At 41.4% G+C, this 20,761-nt stretch overlaps 1 protein-coding gene across 3 annotated transcripts in view; it reads right to left on the bottom strand.

The window, feature by feature from the left end:
• Nucleotides 1–20,761, bottom strand: part of creb5b (cAMP responsive element binding protein 5b) — a 299,242-nt gene that overhangs the window by 221,648 nt on the left and 56,833 nt on the right. For all 3 annotated transcript variants that reach the window (XM_055659976.1, XM_055659968.1, XM_055659958.1), the window contains 2 exons: nucleotides 18,588–18,710; nucleotides 12,220–12,392 (listed from right to left, as the gene is read on the bottom strand). In XM_055659976.1, coding sequence (XP_055515951.1) covers nucleotides 12,220–12,392; nucleotides 18,588–18,710 — 296 coding nt within the window. The remainder of the gene's footprint in view (nucleotides 1–12,219; nucleotides 12,393–18,587; nucleotides 18,711–20,761) is intronic.

The raw sequence follows: 20,761 nt of genomic DNA, 5'->3' as shown, positions 1-20,761 counted from the left end.
TTTGAAGAGAATGGATGATTTTTTTTTTTTAAATCATTTCTAAAAAATGTTGTGTGTTTTGACAACCTCAGAATTTTGTTATCTTGTTTTGTAAGTGTGAATAAATTCAAATAACTTTACCTCTGTAATATTAAGCTGTAATCTCCAGTAGGCGGCGCGGCTCTGGCCAGCAGCGGCCTCTGCAGTCTGTCCGCGTTTTTTATACATTTTGTTATTTTTTGGGTGTGTGTGTGGGGGGGTGGGGGTGGGGGTGGGAGGGGAGGGGGGGGGAATCTTTTAAATCTTCCCCCTGCATTGAGATATTCCAGTTTGAAACGATAGCGGCCTCCAATAGTATGCACTCAGGTGTAAATACAATCGCGGGGCTGGCCCGAGCCGGATTGGAGCAGGAGCGCTTCAGCAGCAAAAATTGAAGGAGAAAATGCGTTGGAGGTGTGAAGAGAATGGATGAATATTTTTTTTTTTTTAAATAATTTCTAAAAAATGTTGTGTATGTTTTGACAACCTCAGAATTTTGTTATCTTGTTTTGTAAGTGTGAATAAATTCAAATAACTTTACCTCTGTAATATTAAGCTGTAATATTGACAATGGTTCATGTTCATTTAGTAGTTATTATGAGTACTAAAGGCAACTCCACATCATTACTTCATATGTACTACAATTATGTTTTGTGTTTAAATGTGCAAAATTATGTTTTAAAGTTTTAAATGTGTTTATTGCTATCGTCATTTTTTCTGTTGAAGTTTTGAATTTCCCACACAGGCCATCTGCTATCACAATAAGAACAGACACAAACCTGGAACCGCACACACGAGAAAAAAAACAATATTGACACTTTCTCAAATTAGGTACTGGCCCAGAAATTACATGGGGAATATCACTGGTTGCTTGCTGTAATATTGGCAGAATACCAGAGAAATGCTACAGTCAGCTGTTTGTTCTGTTTCTCCAGGGTTTCCACCATTTTCTTGCCAAATTTACAGCAGGAGACAATGGAAGTTCCATACATTTCAGACCTGGTATCTTCTGTTCCAATTTAACATATAAATTATACATCTGTACATGTTTAATTATTATTCTTGTCTTTTTCACTGCAATGTAGTAATTAAATAAATTCATGCACTACTGCTTTTCTAAGTGGTGAGTGGGAAGTCTTTTGTTTTGCTGAACTTTGATTATATGATTGCAACAGTCTGAACAAAGAATATAAGAATATCATTCATGTTAAAACTTTGCTTTGTTTTGATTTTACATTATTATTGTTGTTGTCGTCACTGTTGTCATTATTATTATTCTGTGAATACTTTTGAGTTCAGGCGGAAAGACCAAATCTGCTCCAAAAAGGTTAAGATAACACAGCACTGATTAGAAAAGAAGACAGATGTTATTACACACATTTCACTAACACAACTTTATTCATATGAACAAAGTCATTTGTTGATTTTCCATTGAATTCAAAGTTATATTAGGGTGGGGCATATATTAAATGGCCCTGTACCAGAAACATGCTAAGTGAATATTATTGTGGATAATGCACAGAAACGTGTGGACTTATAATTTACTCTGCACAGTGTGCATGAGTGGAAAGGCTGGAGCAGAGATATTTTACCCCTTGTATTTTAAATGCATTGGACTGGGTTTTGTGGAAATGCTGTGCTGCAGAATCTAAAGACTCCACAAAATGTCACTCAAAGTGTAATTGAAAGTATGCGGTTATAGATGAATCCATTCTGCTCTGTCAATTTCAATCTGCCATGTCACTGACACAGATCACTGACTTGTGCTTTTACAAGCAAACGCTGACTGGAAATTTTGTTGTCCTCAGTAATAATCAAAGTGGGGACAACGACAGAGGATGTCTCCCTGTGCCCGAGGCAAATAACATAAAACTAAATATTACTGAAGTGTTACAGTTCACAGCATTTAAGTTTCTCATTTTGAAGAGGCTACCTAACTACCTACCCGACAAACTATTTCCACCATTTTCAATTTTAAATATGAAAAGAATATATTTCTAATCAGTGACCTGCGATTCACATCAATCCTTTTTAGAGCCTTCTAAAGTATATGTAGGTCAGCAGGTCAAGTAACACTACATCTATTCAATCAGTTTAACGGAAGAATCTTCAGTATGATATGTACAAATATATTTTACATCCAGGAATGACTGTTGAGAGTTCAGGTGAAATATTAAAATGTTAAAAGTCTCAAATCTGACCCCAAACATTCCTCTAAACAGTCAATTACTAGGTTAAGTGGGGCTGTGAATGGTGAAGATAAGCCCCACTAATACAGCACCCGATTAGCCACTAATCCTCACCGAGGAAGCAGGTTGCTCATTTCCACGTTTCAATAAAGTTGGACAGTTTCACATTTAACCAGATTTTGAGTTTGATCTTTATTGGCTGCTTCAGGCCTTTGGAAATGATCAACAACTGAAAGGAGATTTCAGCTTGAAGGAATGTGGCATTACATTACAGCACTGGTCATGGGCCAGGGGGAACAGATATGCTTTCCCACCCCTGAAATCCTCTCCCTTGGATCACACTCCACAAGCATCATCAAGCATTGTACATCCCATAGGGTTATAATTGGAACACCTAAGAATCGAACCTCACCTCCAACAAGCAGATTTAGACTTTTAACCTTTAGACTTTAGAGATACAGCGTGGTAACACCAAGTCCTCACAGACCAGTGTTCACACCATACACTCATACTATCCTACACACTAGGGACAATTTTAGTGAAGCCAATTAACCTACAAACCTGCACGTTTTTGGAGTGTGGGACAAAACCGTACCACCCAGAGAAAACCCACGCAGGTCACGGGGTGAACGTACAAACTCCGTACAGACCTCACCCATAATCAGGATTAAACCTGGGTCTCTGGCACTGTAAGGCAGCAACTCTACTACTGTGCCACTTGTGAAAGACCTTCAACTATGGAATGTGCCTTCGACTTCTTCATTTGGTGTCAATGAAGAGCTGGAGTAACAATGACAGGTGTTGCCATTTATTTAACTTACTTTGCCCAAAACTGCTTTGTTATTGTTACTATTAGCAGCAGTCATAAGGTAACATGTTTGGAAAGAATGAAAAATCAGAAGAATGCCTGAACACAAACCCAGCCTCGAGAATCGTTTCCTCAAGAAAATGCAATCTTCTGGGGTAACTTAGTAAGTCGAGTAGCAACTGTGGGAAGGAAAGGTTAATGTTTTGGTCAAGACCCTGTATCAGGATTGAGAGCAAAGAGGGAAGATAGCCAGTATTATGAGAGGAGGAGGAGGAGCAAGATGAGCCGGTAGGTGATTGATGGACCAAGGATGGGTACAGGATGACTTTAGGCATTAAACTTTAGAGATACAGTGCCCACAGTGGTAGAGTTGCTTCCTGAGCTCCTCCAGCAGAGTGTTTGTTTGTCACAATCACTGTAATAGCAAACCCCCAAATGGACAATAAAATAGATTTATTTCCGACCATGATGCATAAAGAGTCTTCAGAAACTTTCTAATCAAAGCAGATCTCACTTTATCTGGTATTCCTCAAAATAAGGCATGTCAAGGGGGCCATGAGTCAACAAGCCTGTCCATTTCTTCAAGAGGTACATAATGTTCTAAAAATATCAGCAAAACTAACTGATATGAACATGAGTAACCAGTTGGCTGACTGGTACCCAATAAAATGGCTGGTTTTGCAGAGGACATGAGGAGATCTCTTTGTCCAAATGTTTTACCCTGGACCAGAAGCTCTATTATTTCTCATTGAGCTGTTGCCAATGTACAATTCCAACAATTGTGGGAAATGATGGAGACTAGATTAAGCTATTAGAGAAACATGAAATAAATGCTTCACCACAGCAACTCAGCAACTCAGCAACAGCAGTCACAATTATTTCCATCTTTCAGCACCAGGCCTGGCAATACAAGGAAGAGAAGGAGTAAAAATAAGGAACTGCAGATGAAGAAGGGTCCCAACTCGAAATGTCACCTATCCATATTCTCCAAAGATGCTGCCAGACCCATTGAGTTGCTCCAGCACTATGTGTCCTTTTTTGAAGAGGAGTAGTAGTCATTCAACCCTTTGTGCCTGTTCTGTCACTCAATGTGAACAAAGGCTAATCCTCTATCAAGGTGTCACTTCTTTACATGCACCGTGTATCCCCTGAATTCCTTAGAACCTAAAAACTTCCAACAATCTCACTCTTCAATTACAAATCGATTATTTAAAAGAAAAGAACATTGTTATCGTGACACCTACTGGTTTCTGGGTGTCTGAGGGGATAAAGAAAGGAATAACGGAATGAAAACAGAGGATATAAGGTTTCTTCTTCCTCGGTTGGCTCGTGTTAATCAAGACAGATATTGATTAACACAGTACATGATAGACATTTCCCTAACCCAATAATACAGTAACCAATACATTGTATTCAAATGGAGCTTCTGAAAGGAAGCAAACATAGCAACATGTGCCCAGATATTCAAGAAACCCAGACAAGGCTCAACACTTAATCCAACAACATCTAGCAAAGTAAAGCTTTGCAACAATATTTACAATGTGTATGTCTGGTTTGCATTCATCCAATCTGTTTCATTCAATTTACACCTAATTGTCAGAATCTGCAGATGTTCCATTCTCTTCCTGCAACTATTATCTAGGCTCTAGCCAAACTGGCACCTTTCTGCAGCTTGTCCCATTTCTGCAGAAAGCACATTTAAATTGACCAAATGGCCTAGCTGCCCAGAAGCCTTTACTCAATTTTATTGTTCCGGGCTCTCCAATTTGGCCAGAATTAGCAATAGGGGTGGTCAAAAATGCATTTGGTACATTGACAATCAGTCAGAGTATTGAGGAGAGAAGTTGGGAGGTCATGTTGCAGTTCTATAAGATGTTGGTGAGGCCGCATTTAGAGTATTGTGTTCAGTTCTGGGCACCATATTATAGAAAATATATTGTCAAGCTGGAAAGGGTACAGAGAACATTGACAAGGATGTTGCCAGGGCTAAATGGTCTGAGCTACAGGGAGAGGTTGAACAGGCTGGAACTCTATTCCTTGGAGCACAGGGGAATGACTGAGGAAAGTTATCTCTTTCAGAGTTGTGAGTCTGTGGATTCTCTGCCTCAGAGGGCGGTGGAGGCCGGTTCTCTGGATTCTTTCTAAGAGCTTGATAGAGCTCTTAAAGATAGTGGAGTCAGTGTAAATGGGGAGAAGACAGGAACGGGGTACTGATTGTGGATGACAGCCATGACCATATTGAATGGTGATGCTGGCTCGAAGGGCCAAATGGCCTAGTCCTGCACCAATTGTCTATTGTCTAATGTCTATTGATGAGTGGTGATCTTATTGAGGTGTAAAAAATCCTGAGAGGAATCGATGGTAGATGCACAATGCTCCTTGCCCAGAGTAGGTGAATCGTAAAGAAACACCAAACAAATTAAAGTCTTTCTTTCTGTTTTAATTACAGCAGCCTATTTATTGCACAACAAACTGAACCATTTTATTTGAAAAGTTACTCTGAGTCAAATCTAACTAATAACATCGTTCCAGAACAAAAAAACTTTCTACAGATATTAGACTTTATAAAATAATGTATTTTCAGCTTTGACAGACTTCAAAATGAAGTCAATGTTAATACAAAATAATAAATATTAAACAAAATAAAATGGACCTGTGTTTTGAAAGTTAGCTGGCCACTTACCAAGTTTTATTCACAAAAGTGCTTTGTTTCTATACAGTGCACCTAACGTAGTCCGTGTAATGATAATTGCAGTTACTGCAATGGTAAGAATACGAGCACCTGTATCATGCAGACATATTTCATGTAATTCACTGAAGGGTGATTTTTAATGAATGACCCAACCAGTCATGCATGCTTGCTGTCACTTTCCTTGTAAGATCAGCAGGCAAGTATTAACAAGGGCCAGGAACAAAGATGTTTAGTTTTGTTTAGTTTATGTCATGTGTACCAAAGTACAGTGAAAAACCTTTGTTGCATGCTATCCAGTCAGCAGAAAGACAACACATGATTACAATCGATCCATTTACAGTGTATAGATACATGATAAGGGATCGTTTAGTGCAAGGTAAAGACTGCAAAATCCGATCAAGGATAGTCCGAGGGACATCCAAAGAGGTAGATAGTAGTTCAGCACTACACTCTGGTTGTGGTAAAGATGATTCAGTTGCCTGATAACAGCTGGGGAGAAAATGTCCCTGAATCTGGTTGTGTGGGTTTGCACTCTTCTATAACTTTTGCCTGAAGGGAGAGGGGAGAAGAGGGAAAGCCAGGGTGCAACCCGTCCTTGATTATGCTGCTGGCATTGCCGAGGCAGCACGAAGTATAAATGGAGTCAATAGAATGGAGGTTGGTTTGTGCGATAGTCTGGGCTGCTTCCACAATTTGCTGTCATTTCTTACAGTCTTGGATGGAGCTGTTCCCAAACCAAGCTGTGATACATCCTGATAAAATGCTTTCTATGGTGCATCTGTGGAAGTTGGTGAAGAGGTTGGTGTAGAAGATGTTGCCATGAATTTAGAGGGAGAGGGATTCTTAAGGTAGCGGTCTAATGTTTTCTTGTTGCTTCTAGAGAAAAGCCCATCCTGGTCCTCCTGTCTACCAGGAGATAGAATAAATAAAACTATTTGGCTCTTGTGAGCCTCTTCCAGTCCACCTATTCTATCAAAAAGGTTCAGTTAAGATTACAATTGACCTCTGATAAAGTTGTAAGTGCCAGATTGCAAAAACTATGATAAAATCTCCTCACAGGGCAAAACAGAAAGGAAGATGAATCAGAAGTGATAAATCATTTTGTAAGAAATAAGAGCATGAGTAGGACATCGAGCCTGCTCCTTCATTCAATAAGTTAATTCCATAAGTTCTTCTCATTGACTTTCCTGCCCTATGCCCATAAACTGTAATTTCCTTACTGATAAAAATAAATCTCACCTTTAAATATACACAAGGATTCAATTTCCACAACTTTTTCAGACAAAGAATTCCAAAGACTCAAAATCCTTTAGAAGAAGAACAATTCTCTCATCATAGTCTTAAATGGGCCAACGGATAATTCTGAAGCAATGCACGATGGTCCTCGACACACCCACAAAGCAAAACATTAATGTCCAGATTATTATGTTTCATTAACATTACCTTTCACTCTTCTAAACTCCAATGACTAGAGGCCTAACTCATCCAACCCTTCCTCACAAGGCAATCCCACCATAGATAGGATAATTTGACTATGCATTATCTGTAAAGCTTCCATATAATTAACCTTTCCTTTTTTAAGGGATATATTTTCCATGATCAAGCCAATTTCAGATCCAATTTACCAGCTCCCTGCAGATCCCATGTGACTTATTCTTATGGGTCTTATACCAAGACGGGCCTGGTCAAATGTTTCACTAAAGGTAATCTAGACAATTTATACTACCCTATCTTCATCAATCATCTTTGTCACCTATTCACCTATCCACCTGTGGGGGCGCCGGAGGACGGAGATGGCGGCCCAGCCGACAGTCTGTTCATATTTTTCATTCTTTTTGTTATTTGTTTAAAGTTTGTTTTAATGTTCTTCAGTTTGTTTTATGTGGGGGGAGGGGTTGGGGGAATTTTTTTTTCAAGTTCTTACCTTCCTGGAGAGGTGATCAATTTTCGGATCACATTCTCCGGGCTCTGCAGCCTACCATCGCTGGAGCGGGAAGCCGCCTCGGACTGTCGTGAGCCCCACTGCTGGGCACAGACTTACCATCGGAGCGGATCCCTTGCCTGGGATCGCTCCCACTGCGGCCTGCGGACTTACCATCAAGGGCTCACAGTCTCGGGAGAGGCTAGTCGGGAGCGCCAACGCCGCAGAAGGTTCGTCCAGCCCCGACGCGAGGTTTGATCGCCCGGCGTGGGGGAGCTGACATCCCCCCGATGCGGGAGCTGAATGCCTCGACATGGAGGGCCCGAACGCCGCTGCCTACAGGACTCAAGACCGTCCCGTCAACAGAGGGCTCGAGGCCCCCGACCAAGGAAGAACAACAAGGGAAGGACTTGAACTTTTTTTCGCCTTCCATCACAGTGAGGAATGTGTAGGAGTCACTGTGATGGATGTTTATGTTAAAATGTGTTTTTGAGTCTGTTGCTTTTTTAAATTGTATGACTGACCTGGTCAGTGAATTTCACTACACCAATTGGTGTGTGTGTCAAAAAATGAACCTTATGAACCTTATGAAAAATCTCAATCAAATTTGTGAAACAGGACCTCTCCCACTTAAAGCCATGCTGACTATCTCTAAGAACTGCATGCTTTCCCAAATTAAAGAAAATCATGTCCCTAATAAACAATCTCCAATAATTTACCTACCACTGGGGTAAAACTTGCTAGTCAATAATTTTCTGGGTTTTTTTCCCTGGTGCCCTTCTAAAACAGGCAAAGTCCCTGTTGCCCTTCTAAAACAAAGAAACAACATTTGCCCATTTTGCCTGAATCTTTCACTCTGGTAAATCCATTTTTAAATGTCAACAGGAACTGGTTAGAAAAATTTAAAGAAAGCTTTTAAAATAATTGCACAATAATATTACTGACAGTAATTACTAACTTAAATAATTACCTTTCAAAATATAATATAGGAATACGTTAAAACATACAGCTTTTCAATTTTTAAGAAAAACATTAAAAGGTCATTCTTAACTTCACTTGATGAATTGTTCCATATCATCAAATGTTTGCATTAATTTAAGATGCATTATAGATTAAAAGATATTTGAACTATGTGCCAATGATCCATTCCATTTGACGTGACATTGTTTTCTAATGGATTTGCTCTAATATATTTGCTCATTTTTATATATATTAATTCAAGGGATGAGGGCTTAATGGGCTGAGCATTTAATTGCCCATCCCCAGTTGCCCTTGAAAGTAATTTCCTCTTAAATACAGTGTATATGTATGTTGATCATTATCCACCAAAACATGTTAAAGAGCTGTTTACTGATATGCTAATATTGTTTTATATTAAATTAAACAGAAGGTACAGGTGCCTTCTGACTGGTACTGTGCAACAATTTTTTAGATCTCCTTGATATAGGGCTGGTCTTAAGCCAATTGGACCAATTGCTCCCAATTGGGCTCCACGCCTAAGGGGGCCCCGTGCTAGAGTAATCTACTCTCGGCTCGGGTAGATCTACCCCGGGTAGAGGGGGGAGAGAGGAGTGGAGAGAGAGCAGAGGGGTGGAGGGGGAAGAAAGAGGTAGACGGGGAGTGGTGTGTGAGTGGGAATGGAGAAGGGGGAGAAGGGGAGGTGGGTCGTTCCCTCACGGTCCCGGGGCAACGCTCCCGCCCCTCCAGTCGCCGTGCTTCACGCACATAGCCCCGGCTCCACCCCTCTCTCTTCCCGGGAAGACACGGTAAACAATACAGGGAGGGCCGGGCCGGGGGTTGGAGCAACGTTGATAAACCTCGGCCTCAGCTCACACCTGTCCGTCCAGGACCCCGGCATCCGCTCCCGCCGCCGGCCCTCTTCCTCCCTTCCCTTCCTCACTTCCCTTCTCTCCTTCCCTCCCTCCTTCCTCTCTCTCTTTCCCTCCCTCCCTTCATTTTCTACTTCCCCTTCTTCCTTCTCTCCTTCCTCTCCCTGCCTCCCTCCCTTCTCTCCTTCCCTCCCACAAACACACACATAATGCACAGACAACTAACACCCACACACCATGCACAAACAACTAACACACACACACAACTAACCACACACACACACACACAATGCACACACACACACACACACACACACACACACACACACACACACACACACACACACACACACACACACACACACACACACACACACACACACACACACACACACACACACACACACACACACACACACACACACACACACAAAGTTAGGATGGGGCAGAAGCCCAAAGGATAGGATGGGGCTGAAGCCCAAAGTGTAATGCCTGGGCTGGTTTTTCGCCAATAGTTATTGGTTTTCCAGGATCTAGTTAATTTTTTTTTATTTCACAGTCACTAAAACAAGTGATATTGTAACTATGTACTTTTCAGAGGTGATCTACATATTTTCTTTGTTACTTGTAGGCTTACATGTATGCAATTTTATATTAAAATGTAGCTTAGATCTGTTTGGTCCATTAACTCGCAGGCACTTTTTAAGCGCACATTTTGATTACTTTCCATTCTACCATGGAGATATAAAGTCTATAATAGACTTTATTTCTATTTCTATGATTCTACTGACCTTGGCTGGGAACCTGGGGCTCACCAAAATTGTTCCCAATTGGGCCCCGCACCTCCTAAGGCTGGCCCTGCCTTGATGCCTTTTGTTAAGGCATGTTAGCACCACAACCATCATCTTCAACGATTTAGTAATAATCGGCAACCTCAATATGTTAGTAACAGAAGGAGCTTTGCAATTTTTCAAAGTAAAGTCAAGTAAAGTATCCTTTATTGTCATTCAGACATTTGTCGGAATGAAATTGTATACCTTGCAGTCATAACATAGAATAAAATAACAAAACACACACTTAACACAGTTTAACATTCACCACTGTGAGTCTACCAGGCACCTCCTCACTGTGATGGAAGGCAAAAGTCTTAAAGTCTTAAAGTCCTTGTTTCTTCCCTCCCTGCAGAGGTTTCTTCCCTCTGCATAATAAGCAATATATATATATGAGTAAACTCAAGTCAGCCTGCTACCTCAGACTTACTATCAATTGTTTTGCAGAAATTATAACCAGCAGCTAGATCTTTTTCTGTCTTATTCATCATGGTGGTTTAAATGTTCTGAGTGTACAAGCATCTTATCTGAAATATATTTTGCTTGGGTCGGCATCTAGTGTTGGCAGAAACTACTTTGTTGAAGTCTTTATTAAACAACATTTGTAACATATGTTTTGCACTCACTAAACTACAGAGAGATAATAAATTTATAAACTTCAATCAAAAGTGGCAGCTGAAACTTCATTCTGTTTACACAGTCCTGCAGAATCTTTTAATTCAATATGTGGAAAAGATAATGGAGGAGAAAAGTTAATTAAAATAATCGTTGTGCAAAATGAAGTCATAATTTTTTTAACAGTCTCTATTAATTAAAGTGAAATAAATCTGAATCCGAGTCAGCCCCAAATCTTCCAAAGCAAAATTGTGTTGAGTGTGCCAAGTAAACGCGAATACTTCTGCCAGATTTCAATCATGAAAATGACGTAAGTGTCATACTTATATACACATGGTGTGAAACATAGAATTTCAGAAGCCGCATCGCCAGTGACTTCTCATGGCCCAGAATCCAAATATCAATTCGTCAAGTGGATGTTGAAGAACAGCAGAAGAAACAGACTTTATGTTTCAAGGTTGATGACTTTCCATTAGAACAGGGAAAGGTTAAAATTTAAACAAATTTGAAATAAAAAGGGAGGTGAATTTGGAAAATGTGGAGTGGAGAAGAGAGCAAAATGGGAGTCAGTGTTGAAGCTGAAGGCAGGAGAGATGATAAAAGGAATAATAATCCAGGGTGAGCAAAGATAGATCAAATAAAATAAGTTAGAAAAAGATTTATCTGGAGGAAGTACGGTATAATGCAGAGTAATTGTCTGAAATTATCACAATGCTTTCACACCCTCCCCTTTCCCACTACCAAAATCATGTCAGGGTTCCCTTTTCTCTCACTTTCCAGCACATCATCTTCCCATACTCTGCAATATCGAGCACCTCCAAATGTACTGCCACCAAGAGATGCATCTTGCCCACTCCTTCTCTTTCAATATTTCGAAGGAAGCATTTCCTCACCTTTTTCTTCACCTTTGCCCATTCTCCTTCCTACAACACCATCCTGTACAACCATAGGAGATGCAACACGTGCCCTATTACCCCTTCACTTTCTACCAAGTCCAGTCCCAAAACACACCTTCCATGTTATTTACTTGTCAAAGCATAAATTTAAGATACTGGAGCCAATGATCACAACATTGTCTCAGTTACACCGGTCATTTATGATGAGCTAACAGCATAATGATTACAATAAATAATAATATCCAAATGCTATCCATTAAATATTCAGCTCTTAGAACAATGCTATATTGAATTCACATTTCCATTCCCAAATCTTCCTTTAACTGTGATTATGTTTGAAAATTATACAACATCACACTTCTTTTCAACAGCAAAACTTTGACTGGCAGGTTTGTTAGCAGTTATTCAATTAATCACTTACCCTATTTGCCTGTTGGTGGAAGGTGCTTGGGTGATCACTGAATTGGAGGTTGGTGAAGGCATGGCTTGCTGATTTACAATTCCGTTGTCATGGTTTGGCATCCGAGTGGGAGTAAGCTGATGGGCTGCTTGACCTGGCATTGCCCCTTGCACTGACCCATGCACTGATATATTCTGAAAATAAAACAAATATGTTGATTACAATGAAAAAACAAATGATGTAAAGAAAAGCCTTCTATTACCTATGTAACATTGCAGAAAATGCAAAGTGTTTACCAACCCACTCAGCATGTAACATGTTGAACAGCATTTGGGGGAGAGAAACAAAGTCAAAGTCTCAGTCAAATGTCTTCATCTGAACTATAAAAGTGAGAAGACACACATATTTTAAATTATAAATTGGAAAGATAGGAAGGAATGATGAGAAGAAGTAATGTCTCTGTTAGAGTGCAAATCAAGGTTATCGAGATAGCAATTACTCAATAAACCAGTAGTTAGAGAGAAATGGGGAAATCAGAAATAAATTAAAACAGAAACGTTGAGTCACATACGTGGAGAGAAAAAATCAAAATGGTGGCGATCTGAAATTGTTAAATTGAATATTAAGTCCTGAGGGAAGTAACATGCCCAGATGAAAGATGGGATATTTTTCCTTGAGCTTACATTGAGCCTCGTTGAAGACTGGCAGTGGGATGAATTGATTGATTGGCCGAATGATTAATTGAAAGATTCAGCATGGAAACAGGGCTTTTGGCTCACCGAGTCCACATCGACCACCGATCACCCGCTCATATTAGTTCTATGTTACCTCACTTTGGTACCCACTCCCTACACACTAGGAACAATTTACAGAGACCAATTAAGCTAAAACCAAACCATCTTAAGGGCCTGTCCCACTTGGGCGACCTAATCCGCAAGTTCTGGCGAGTTTGCCCTCGACTCATAGAAACATAGAAACATAGGAAATAGGTGCAGGAGTAGGCCATTCAGCCCTTCGAGCCTGCACCGCCATTCAATATGATCATGGCTGATCATCCAACTCAGTATCCTGTTCCTGCCTTCTCTCCATACCCCCTGATCTCTTTAACCACAAGGGCCACATCTAATTCCCTCTTAAATATAGCCAATGAACTGGCCTCAACTACCTTCTGTGGCAGAGAATTCCAGAGATTCACCACTCTCTGTGTGAAAAATGTTTTCCTCATCTCGGTCCTAAAAGATTTCCCCTTATCCTTAAACTGTGACCCCTTGTTCTGGACTTCCCAAACATCGGGAACAATCTTCCTGCATCTAGCCTGTCCAACCCCTTAAGAATTCTGTAAGTTTCTATAAGATCCCCCCTCAATCTTCTAAATTCTAGCGAGTACAAGCATAGTCTATCCCGTCTTTCTTCATATGAAAGTCCTGCCATCCCAGGAATCAGTCTGGTGAACCTTCTCTGTACTCCCTCTATGGCAAGAATGGCTTTCCTCAGATTAGGAGACCAAAACTGTACACAATACTCCAGGTGTGGTCTCACCAAGACCCTGTACAACTGCAGTAGAACCTCCCTGCTCCTGTACAGCATGGTCGACACGAGGTCGTAGGAGGTCTTCATAACTCTCCTTCATGCTCGAGAGTGGTCTCCGTGTACTCGAGGCCTCAGCTAAGTCGTGGCATTTGTTTCAATGTGAAAAAATGCACACGAGTAAAAAAAGGTTACCATGGAAAAAAATCAATACTTTTTTTACTCGTAGGTTTAGTCGTAGTAGGTCGTAGTAGGTCTGCATGTTAGTCGTAGGTAATCGAGGGTAGTCGAAGGTAGTCATATATAGTCTTCATCATATTCGAAGGGAGGTCGAAGGGAGTTCGTCTTCACTCTCCACTATTCGGTGTCCAATTTTCCCGAAGTTAGTCGAAGCTAGTCGTAGCTAGTCGAAGCTGGTCTTCAACATAGTCGAAGGAGGTCTTCTACATAGTTGAAGGAGGTCATTTTTTTCAAACTCTTCTAAACTCGCCAATTAGGTCGCCCAAGTGGGACAGCCCCTTTAGGGATGTGGGAGGAAACTGGAACACCTGAAGAAAATCCAAGCAGCCACAGAGAGAACATGCAAACTCCCCACAGACAGCATCCAAGGTCAGGATTGAACCCAGGTATCTAGCACTGTGAGGCAGCAGCTCTACCACCTGCTCCACTGAGCTCTCCATGGTGATGGAGAATTAAAATGGCAACTGTAAACTCTGGTTTATCCTAGCTGAATGGAGGTATTCTGCAAAGCCATTGTCTTTTCTGTGTTTGATTTCTACAGTGGAGTGACCATCACATGCAATGTACTTGGGTGGAAAAAAAAACAATTGAATGGTGTTTCACCACTGTTTGGAACCTTAGATGATGGAAAGTATTAAGATAAAGGTAGGTGTCAATATTTTCAACAGTTGCATGAGGAAGAGTTCTGCAAAGGGAAGTAGTTGGTGAGGAAATTGGGGGAGGCAGGAGAGCAATCCAGGGAGTTACAGAAAGAATGGCCTCTTTAGAACAGTGAAAGAGAAAAGAAGATGTATCTAGAGGTGGAATTTTATTATGATGTGCCACTGAATGAGATGATTCGTAGGGTGGAAAGAGTGGACAAAATAAACCGATCTTTGTTCTGCCTGGAGTAGAAGGGGTGAATGCAGAAGTGCAGTAGATAGAGGAGATGATCTTGAGAGCATTTTTGACTACGGTAGAAGAAAAGTTCAAGAGAAGAGGAAGACACATTAAAGGCACTGGTGTAGGAAGTCTCATTATCAGAGCACTTATGAAGAGATGGAAAAGATGAGAGAATAGCGTGGAATCATTACTAAAAGCAAAGTGAGTCATGATAGCTATGGGAGTAAGCGGATTTATATTGGATATTAGTCACTAACGTTCCCCAAGATAGAGATTGAGATGTCAGAAATTGACAAGCAGATGATCTACCTGAACAATGCTGAACATCAAGATTTCATTAAAATTGCCAAGATGACTTGTTTTACTGCTCTCCTCACTCTTCCCAATACTTCCACCTCACCTCCTCCTAATGCACAACCATTGCCTGAGTTGGCGTAGAATTTCCAAAGTGGGTCTCTTGTCAGAATTTTATACAATTGTTTGTAAATCTTCTGTTACATTTCATAACAATCTATTAGAGGGAACTTCTTGTCTTGTCAAAATATACAAAATAGATCAGTTGCAGAAATGACAAATGGAGTTTAATCCGAGCAAGTGTGAAGTGTTGCACAGGAGGTTGAATGCAAGGGGAAAGTATACAATTAATGGCAAAACCCGAATAGCATTTATACACAGAGGGAGGGACCTTGGGGTCCAAGTCCATAGCACCCCTGAAAGCACTAATACAAGTAGATGGTGGGAAATAGATAGTGATAAAGAAGAGTATGGTATGGATGGCTTTATTGGTCATGTATAAGATTCAAGAAGTCATGTGTAGGCTTTGGAGAGGGTACACAAGAGGTTTACAGAATTAGAAGGTATTTGCTATGAGCTGTACAAACTTAGATTGTTTTCTTTGGTGCATTGGAGGCTGAGATAAAACTTGATAAAAAATACTGGACAAAGAAGGACCCGTTGGGTCCCAGCATCACACGGGAGGGCTCGTCCCCCAATTCCAATGTTGGTGGTCAGTGGGGGGGGGGGGGGGGGGGGGGGGGGGGGGGGGGGGGGGGGTGGGGGGGGTGGAGCGCTAGTACGGGTGTTGTGGGCTGAAGGGACTGGTTTCCAGAGGGCTAGTATGGACATTGTGGGCCAAATGGATTCTTGGGCTGGCAGCTCAGTCACTCAAGCCTGTTGTGCTGGCAGCTCATTCACTCACGGCTGGTGGGCTGGCAGTTGACTCACGGCTATTCCTTGAAATTCCATTTCAAGCAGGGTGCAAGACCACCAAATTCAAGTGCAGTTTCATACCATTACAAGCAGGGTGCAAGGCCACTGAAGACAGCGAGTCATGACCTCTCCCTCCTCCATCTTGCAGAGACTGAGCCACGCCCACACTTCTGGGTTTTATAGTTCTTCCCCCCGTCCCACCAGAAGGGACATGGCCTTCATGGCGTGATTGACAGGAGAGAGAATTTCAACATTTTTTAAACACTAATAACTTTTATTTTTCATCGATGGGAAAAAGCCTTGGCACCTGATGAGCGGAGGGGGACTCCGAGTAAGATGGCCAAAAATCACAGCCATACGTGGTAGCGCTTTTTCTAAAATCAATATAAAGCGCAAACAGGAAGTGGTCAGGATTAGACTTTTAATTATATAGAAAGCAAGGCAACTTTAAATAGGCAACACAGCATTAGCATTTCCATAACAAAGGCAACACAGCTTTAGCATTTCCAAACCAAAGGCAACACAGCTTTATCATTTCCAAACTATATTTTCAAACCACATTAAGGGCACTGACAGATCAGTAAAACCTCTCACAGTTTAGTATACATGTGTTCAGTGTTAATCACAGCTCAGACTGAGAGACGTGACCGTCTCGCTCCCTCATCTTGCAGATACTGATGAGGCACTCAACACTTCTGGGTTTTATAGTCCCTCCGGAAGGGGAGTGACCTTCAGGAAAGAGCATCTCAACATTTTTTTAACATTTTGTATTTTTCATCGATGGGAAAAATTCTCTTATCCTGCGCAGCAGAGGGGGACTGAGTAAGATGGCCAAAAATCACAGCCATAAGTGGCAGCGTTTTTTTCTAAAATCAATATACAGAACAATGGGAAGCGGTCAAGATCAGACTTTTAGTAATATAGATATAAATATAAAATTATGAGAGGCATAGATAGTGTGACAGTTAGAATATTTTTCTCAAAATGGAAATGTCAAAGAGAAGAAAGCGTAACTTTAAAATGTGCAAGGCAAACTTTAAAGGAGTTATACGGGGTAAGTGTTTTATACAGAGAGGGATGCCTGGAATGAGTTGTCAAGGGTGGTGGTGGAGACAGACACAATAACAACATTTAAGAGGTTTTTTAGATAGCCATATGCAGGGCCAGCATTAGGAGGTGCGGGGTCCAATTGGGAACTATTTTAGTGAGCCCCAGGTTCCCAGCTAAGGTCTGTAGAATCATAGAAATACAAATAAAGTCTATTATAGACTTTATATCTCTATGGTAGAATGGAAAGTAATCAAAGTGTGCGCTTAAAAAATGTCTGCGAGTTAATGGACCAAACAGATCAATTTTTAATATAAAATAGCATACATGAAAGCCTACAAGTAACAAACAAAATGTGTAGATCACCTCTGAAAAGTATATAGTTATTATACCACTTGTTTTAGTGACTGAAATGAAAAAATAATAATTTAATTAACTAGATTCTGTAAAACCAATAACTATTGGAGAGAAGGGAGTGAGGGAAGTAGGGAAAGAAGGGATGGAGGGAAGGAGAGAAAGAAGGGAGGGAGGGAAGGAGAGAAAGAAGGGAGGGAGGGAGAGAAGGGAGGGAGGGAAGAAAGAAGGGAGGGAGGGAAGGAGAGAAAGAAGGGAGGGAGGGAAGGGAGGGAGGGAAGGAGAGAAAGAAGGGAGGGAGGGAAGGAGAGAAGGGAAAAAGAGAGAGGAAGGAGGGAAGGAGAGAAGGGGGGAGGGAGGGGAGGGAAGGGAAGAAGGGAGGAAGAGGGCCAGCGGCGGGAGCGGATGCCGGGGTCCGGGCGGATGGGTGTGAGCTGAGGCCGAGGTTGGTAAACGTTGCTCCAACCCCCGGCCCGGCCCTCCCTGTATTGTTCACCGCATCTTCCCGGTGGAGAGAGAGGGGGGAGCCGTGGCTGTGTGCATGGAGCACGGCGACTGGAGGGGCGGGAGTGCTGCCCCGGGACCGTGAGGGAGCGACCCACCTTCCCCTCTCCCCCTTCTCCATTCCCACTCACACACCCCTCCCCGTCTATCCCTTTCTTCCCCCTTCACCCCTCTACTCTCTCTCCACCCCTCTCTCCCCCCTTCACCCGGGGTAGATCTACCCGAGCCGAGAGTAGATTACTCGGCCGAGCGGAGGCTCTAGGATCTTTTCATTACTCTGGCACGGGGCCCCCTTATGCGTGGGACCCAATTGGGAGCAATCGGTCCAATCTGCTTATGGCCGGCCCTGGCCGTATGGATATGCAGGGAATAGAAGGATATGGATCACATGCAGACGGACAAGATTAATTTAAATCTGATATCATGTTCAGCACAGACATTATGGACTGACAGGCCTGGTCCCATGTTGTACTGTTGCATGTTCTTGTTTTATGTTCATTGAAATAAACACTGTCTATTGACCAGTGGGGAATGTTGTGATTTTTGTAGTATAGTAGCATCCTTCAGGATATTTAATGTTCAGTTCAATGTAAAGTGAAAACCAGAAGCCTCAGTATATTGTTTACCTTTTCAGGTCGAGTTGCAGATACTATCCGGGATAGAGTCGATATTTGAGCTGTGCTGTCAGTAATTGATGCCTCTTTGCTCTGTACCTCAGCTAGACTGGAAACACTCAGCCCTGCCGCAGCCTGCAAAACAAAACAAAACTAAAGCTTGTGTTTGGTGATTCTTCCACAAACAATAATGTATGATGTCAAATGTTAACTTTAGAACCTTTAGTTCAGTTCAGTTTAGTTTAGTTTATTGTCACATGTACCGTGGTACAGTGATAAGCTTTTGATGCAAACAGCCAATACATGATTACAATTGATCCATTTACAGTGTATAGATACATGATAATGAAATAACGTTTAGTGCAAGGTAATGCCCCTGTCCCACTTTGGAAACCGGAACGGAAACCTCTGGAGACTTTGCACCCCACCCAAGGTTTCCGTGCGGTTCCCGGAGGTTCCCGGAGGTTTTTGTCAGTCTCCCTACCTGCTTCCACTACCTGCAACCTCCGCCAACCACCTGCAACCTCTGGGAACCGCACGGAAACCTTGGGTGGGGCGCAAAGTCTCCAGAGGTTTCCGGTCAGGTTTCCTAAGTGGGACAGGGGCAGCCAACAAAGTCCAATCAAGGATAGTCCGAGGGAAATCAAAGAGGTAGATAATAGTTCAGCTCCCTGGTTGTGATAGGATGATTCCGTTTCCTGGTAACAGCTGGGAAGGGATATGGGGTAAAGGTGCACAGAGCTAAATCATAACAATCAAAGATCGGAATGAATGGCAGAAAATAAAAATGCAATTATTGCATTTTGGTTTCTAAACCAAGGAATAAAAAGATGTAAAAAAATCCAGAGAATTCATTGGAAATGCAAACAAAATAATAATAATTCTTGTAATTAGTTTTTATACCGTTATGATATTGAAGCCAATCATATGTATTTGTGAAAAATTCATCCATTGTCCCATGTGCTAAGCATGTATGTGTCTGTTTAATAGCAGATGTACATTGTAGTTCAATTCCAACATTTGATTCCATTGAATTCAAATTTTAAAATACTACCACATGGCACAGAAAACGAATTTCCAGAACAATGTTTGAAACAGAACCACCAAATTGCCTGTTCCAATTAATAAGGCAGATTTTCAAATGGATGACGTAGCCTTGTGCAAGAAACAATATGCATCTGGATTTTTAAAGACCAGGACAGGAGAAATCTTTGTCCTAAGCTGCAGTCTTTCCTTACAGTGTAGAGGCCACAACCATTTTGATGACTATTCCTTATTTAAATAGAATGGGTGAGTTGTTCACTCCAAATGAGTACCTTGAATTACTAGGAAAAAATAGATAATAGTAATAATAAATGAATCCAAGCATTGCCAAGTCCAGGCAGCACATAAGTCATATAATCACTCTTGAGGAGGAAAGACTCCCACAGGAGGACTTTCAACTGACTCCCTCTCGACCATCAGTTTGTTTCTGCTTTCTCCTAGTGCTCCTCTTCATCACTTGAGTATCAAAGGTTGTTGATGAAAACGGCCCAGTTCCAAAACTGCTTAAATGTTTGAATATTCCATTGCCACTGCAAACATTTCGAAACAATCTTAATATCCTTGACCCCTTATGTGAATCTCCAAAATCTTTATGGCATTGCCCAACAAAAGTTGAGCTATGGTTAAAGATGGACTGAAAAGGGCTACTGCGAAATGTGTGCTAGCTATGATTTATGCGTGTGGTACAATGGAAAAAAATGTATTTACGTTTACAGATGAGGCCTCGATTCACTGCCTACTTGAATGACAGCAGCTGCTAGAGAGCTGTGTTCCCTTAGCATTGAAATGTCAGGCTGAATTTATTTTGAGTTTGAGTCTCTCCAGTAAGACTTGAGTTTCAAAGTCAGTCAAAGGTAACACTGATTTACATATATTCATTAACAGCCTTCCCTCAACAACCCTTACCCCAGAATTTTCCTAGCATGTCCTGTGTTGTCCGTGAAAGTCTTCCTTTAAAATTTGGAACAGGCAACTAGTTGGTTTTGTTGGTTAAGTTTTATAAGGTAGTTTTGAGTTCTCATTAAGAAGTAAACAAGAAAAAGAACAAGGCAATCATACCTCAAGGTCGTTGGTTTCGAATTATTTATTTTTTAATAGGTATGAACTTTAGCTAATCAACATGGATGCCAGACATTGAATAC

The sequence above is a fragment of the Leucoraja erinacea genome, chromosome 2 (assembly GCF_028641065.1).
Source record: "Leucoraja erinacea ecotype New England chromosome 2, Leri_hhj_1, whole genome shotgun sequence".
Taxonomy (NCBI): domain Eukaryota; kingdom Metazoa; phylum Chordata; class Chondrichthyes; order Rajiformes; family Rajidae; genus Leucoraja; species Leucoraja erinaceus.
This window is presented reverse-complemented; position numbering and strand designations above follow the sequence as displayed.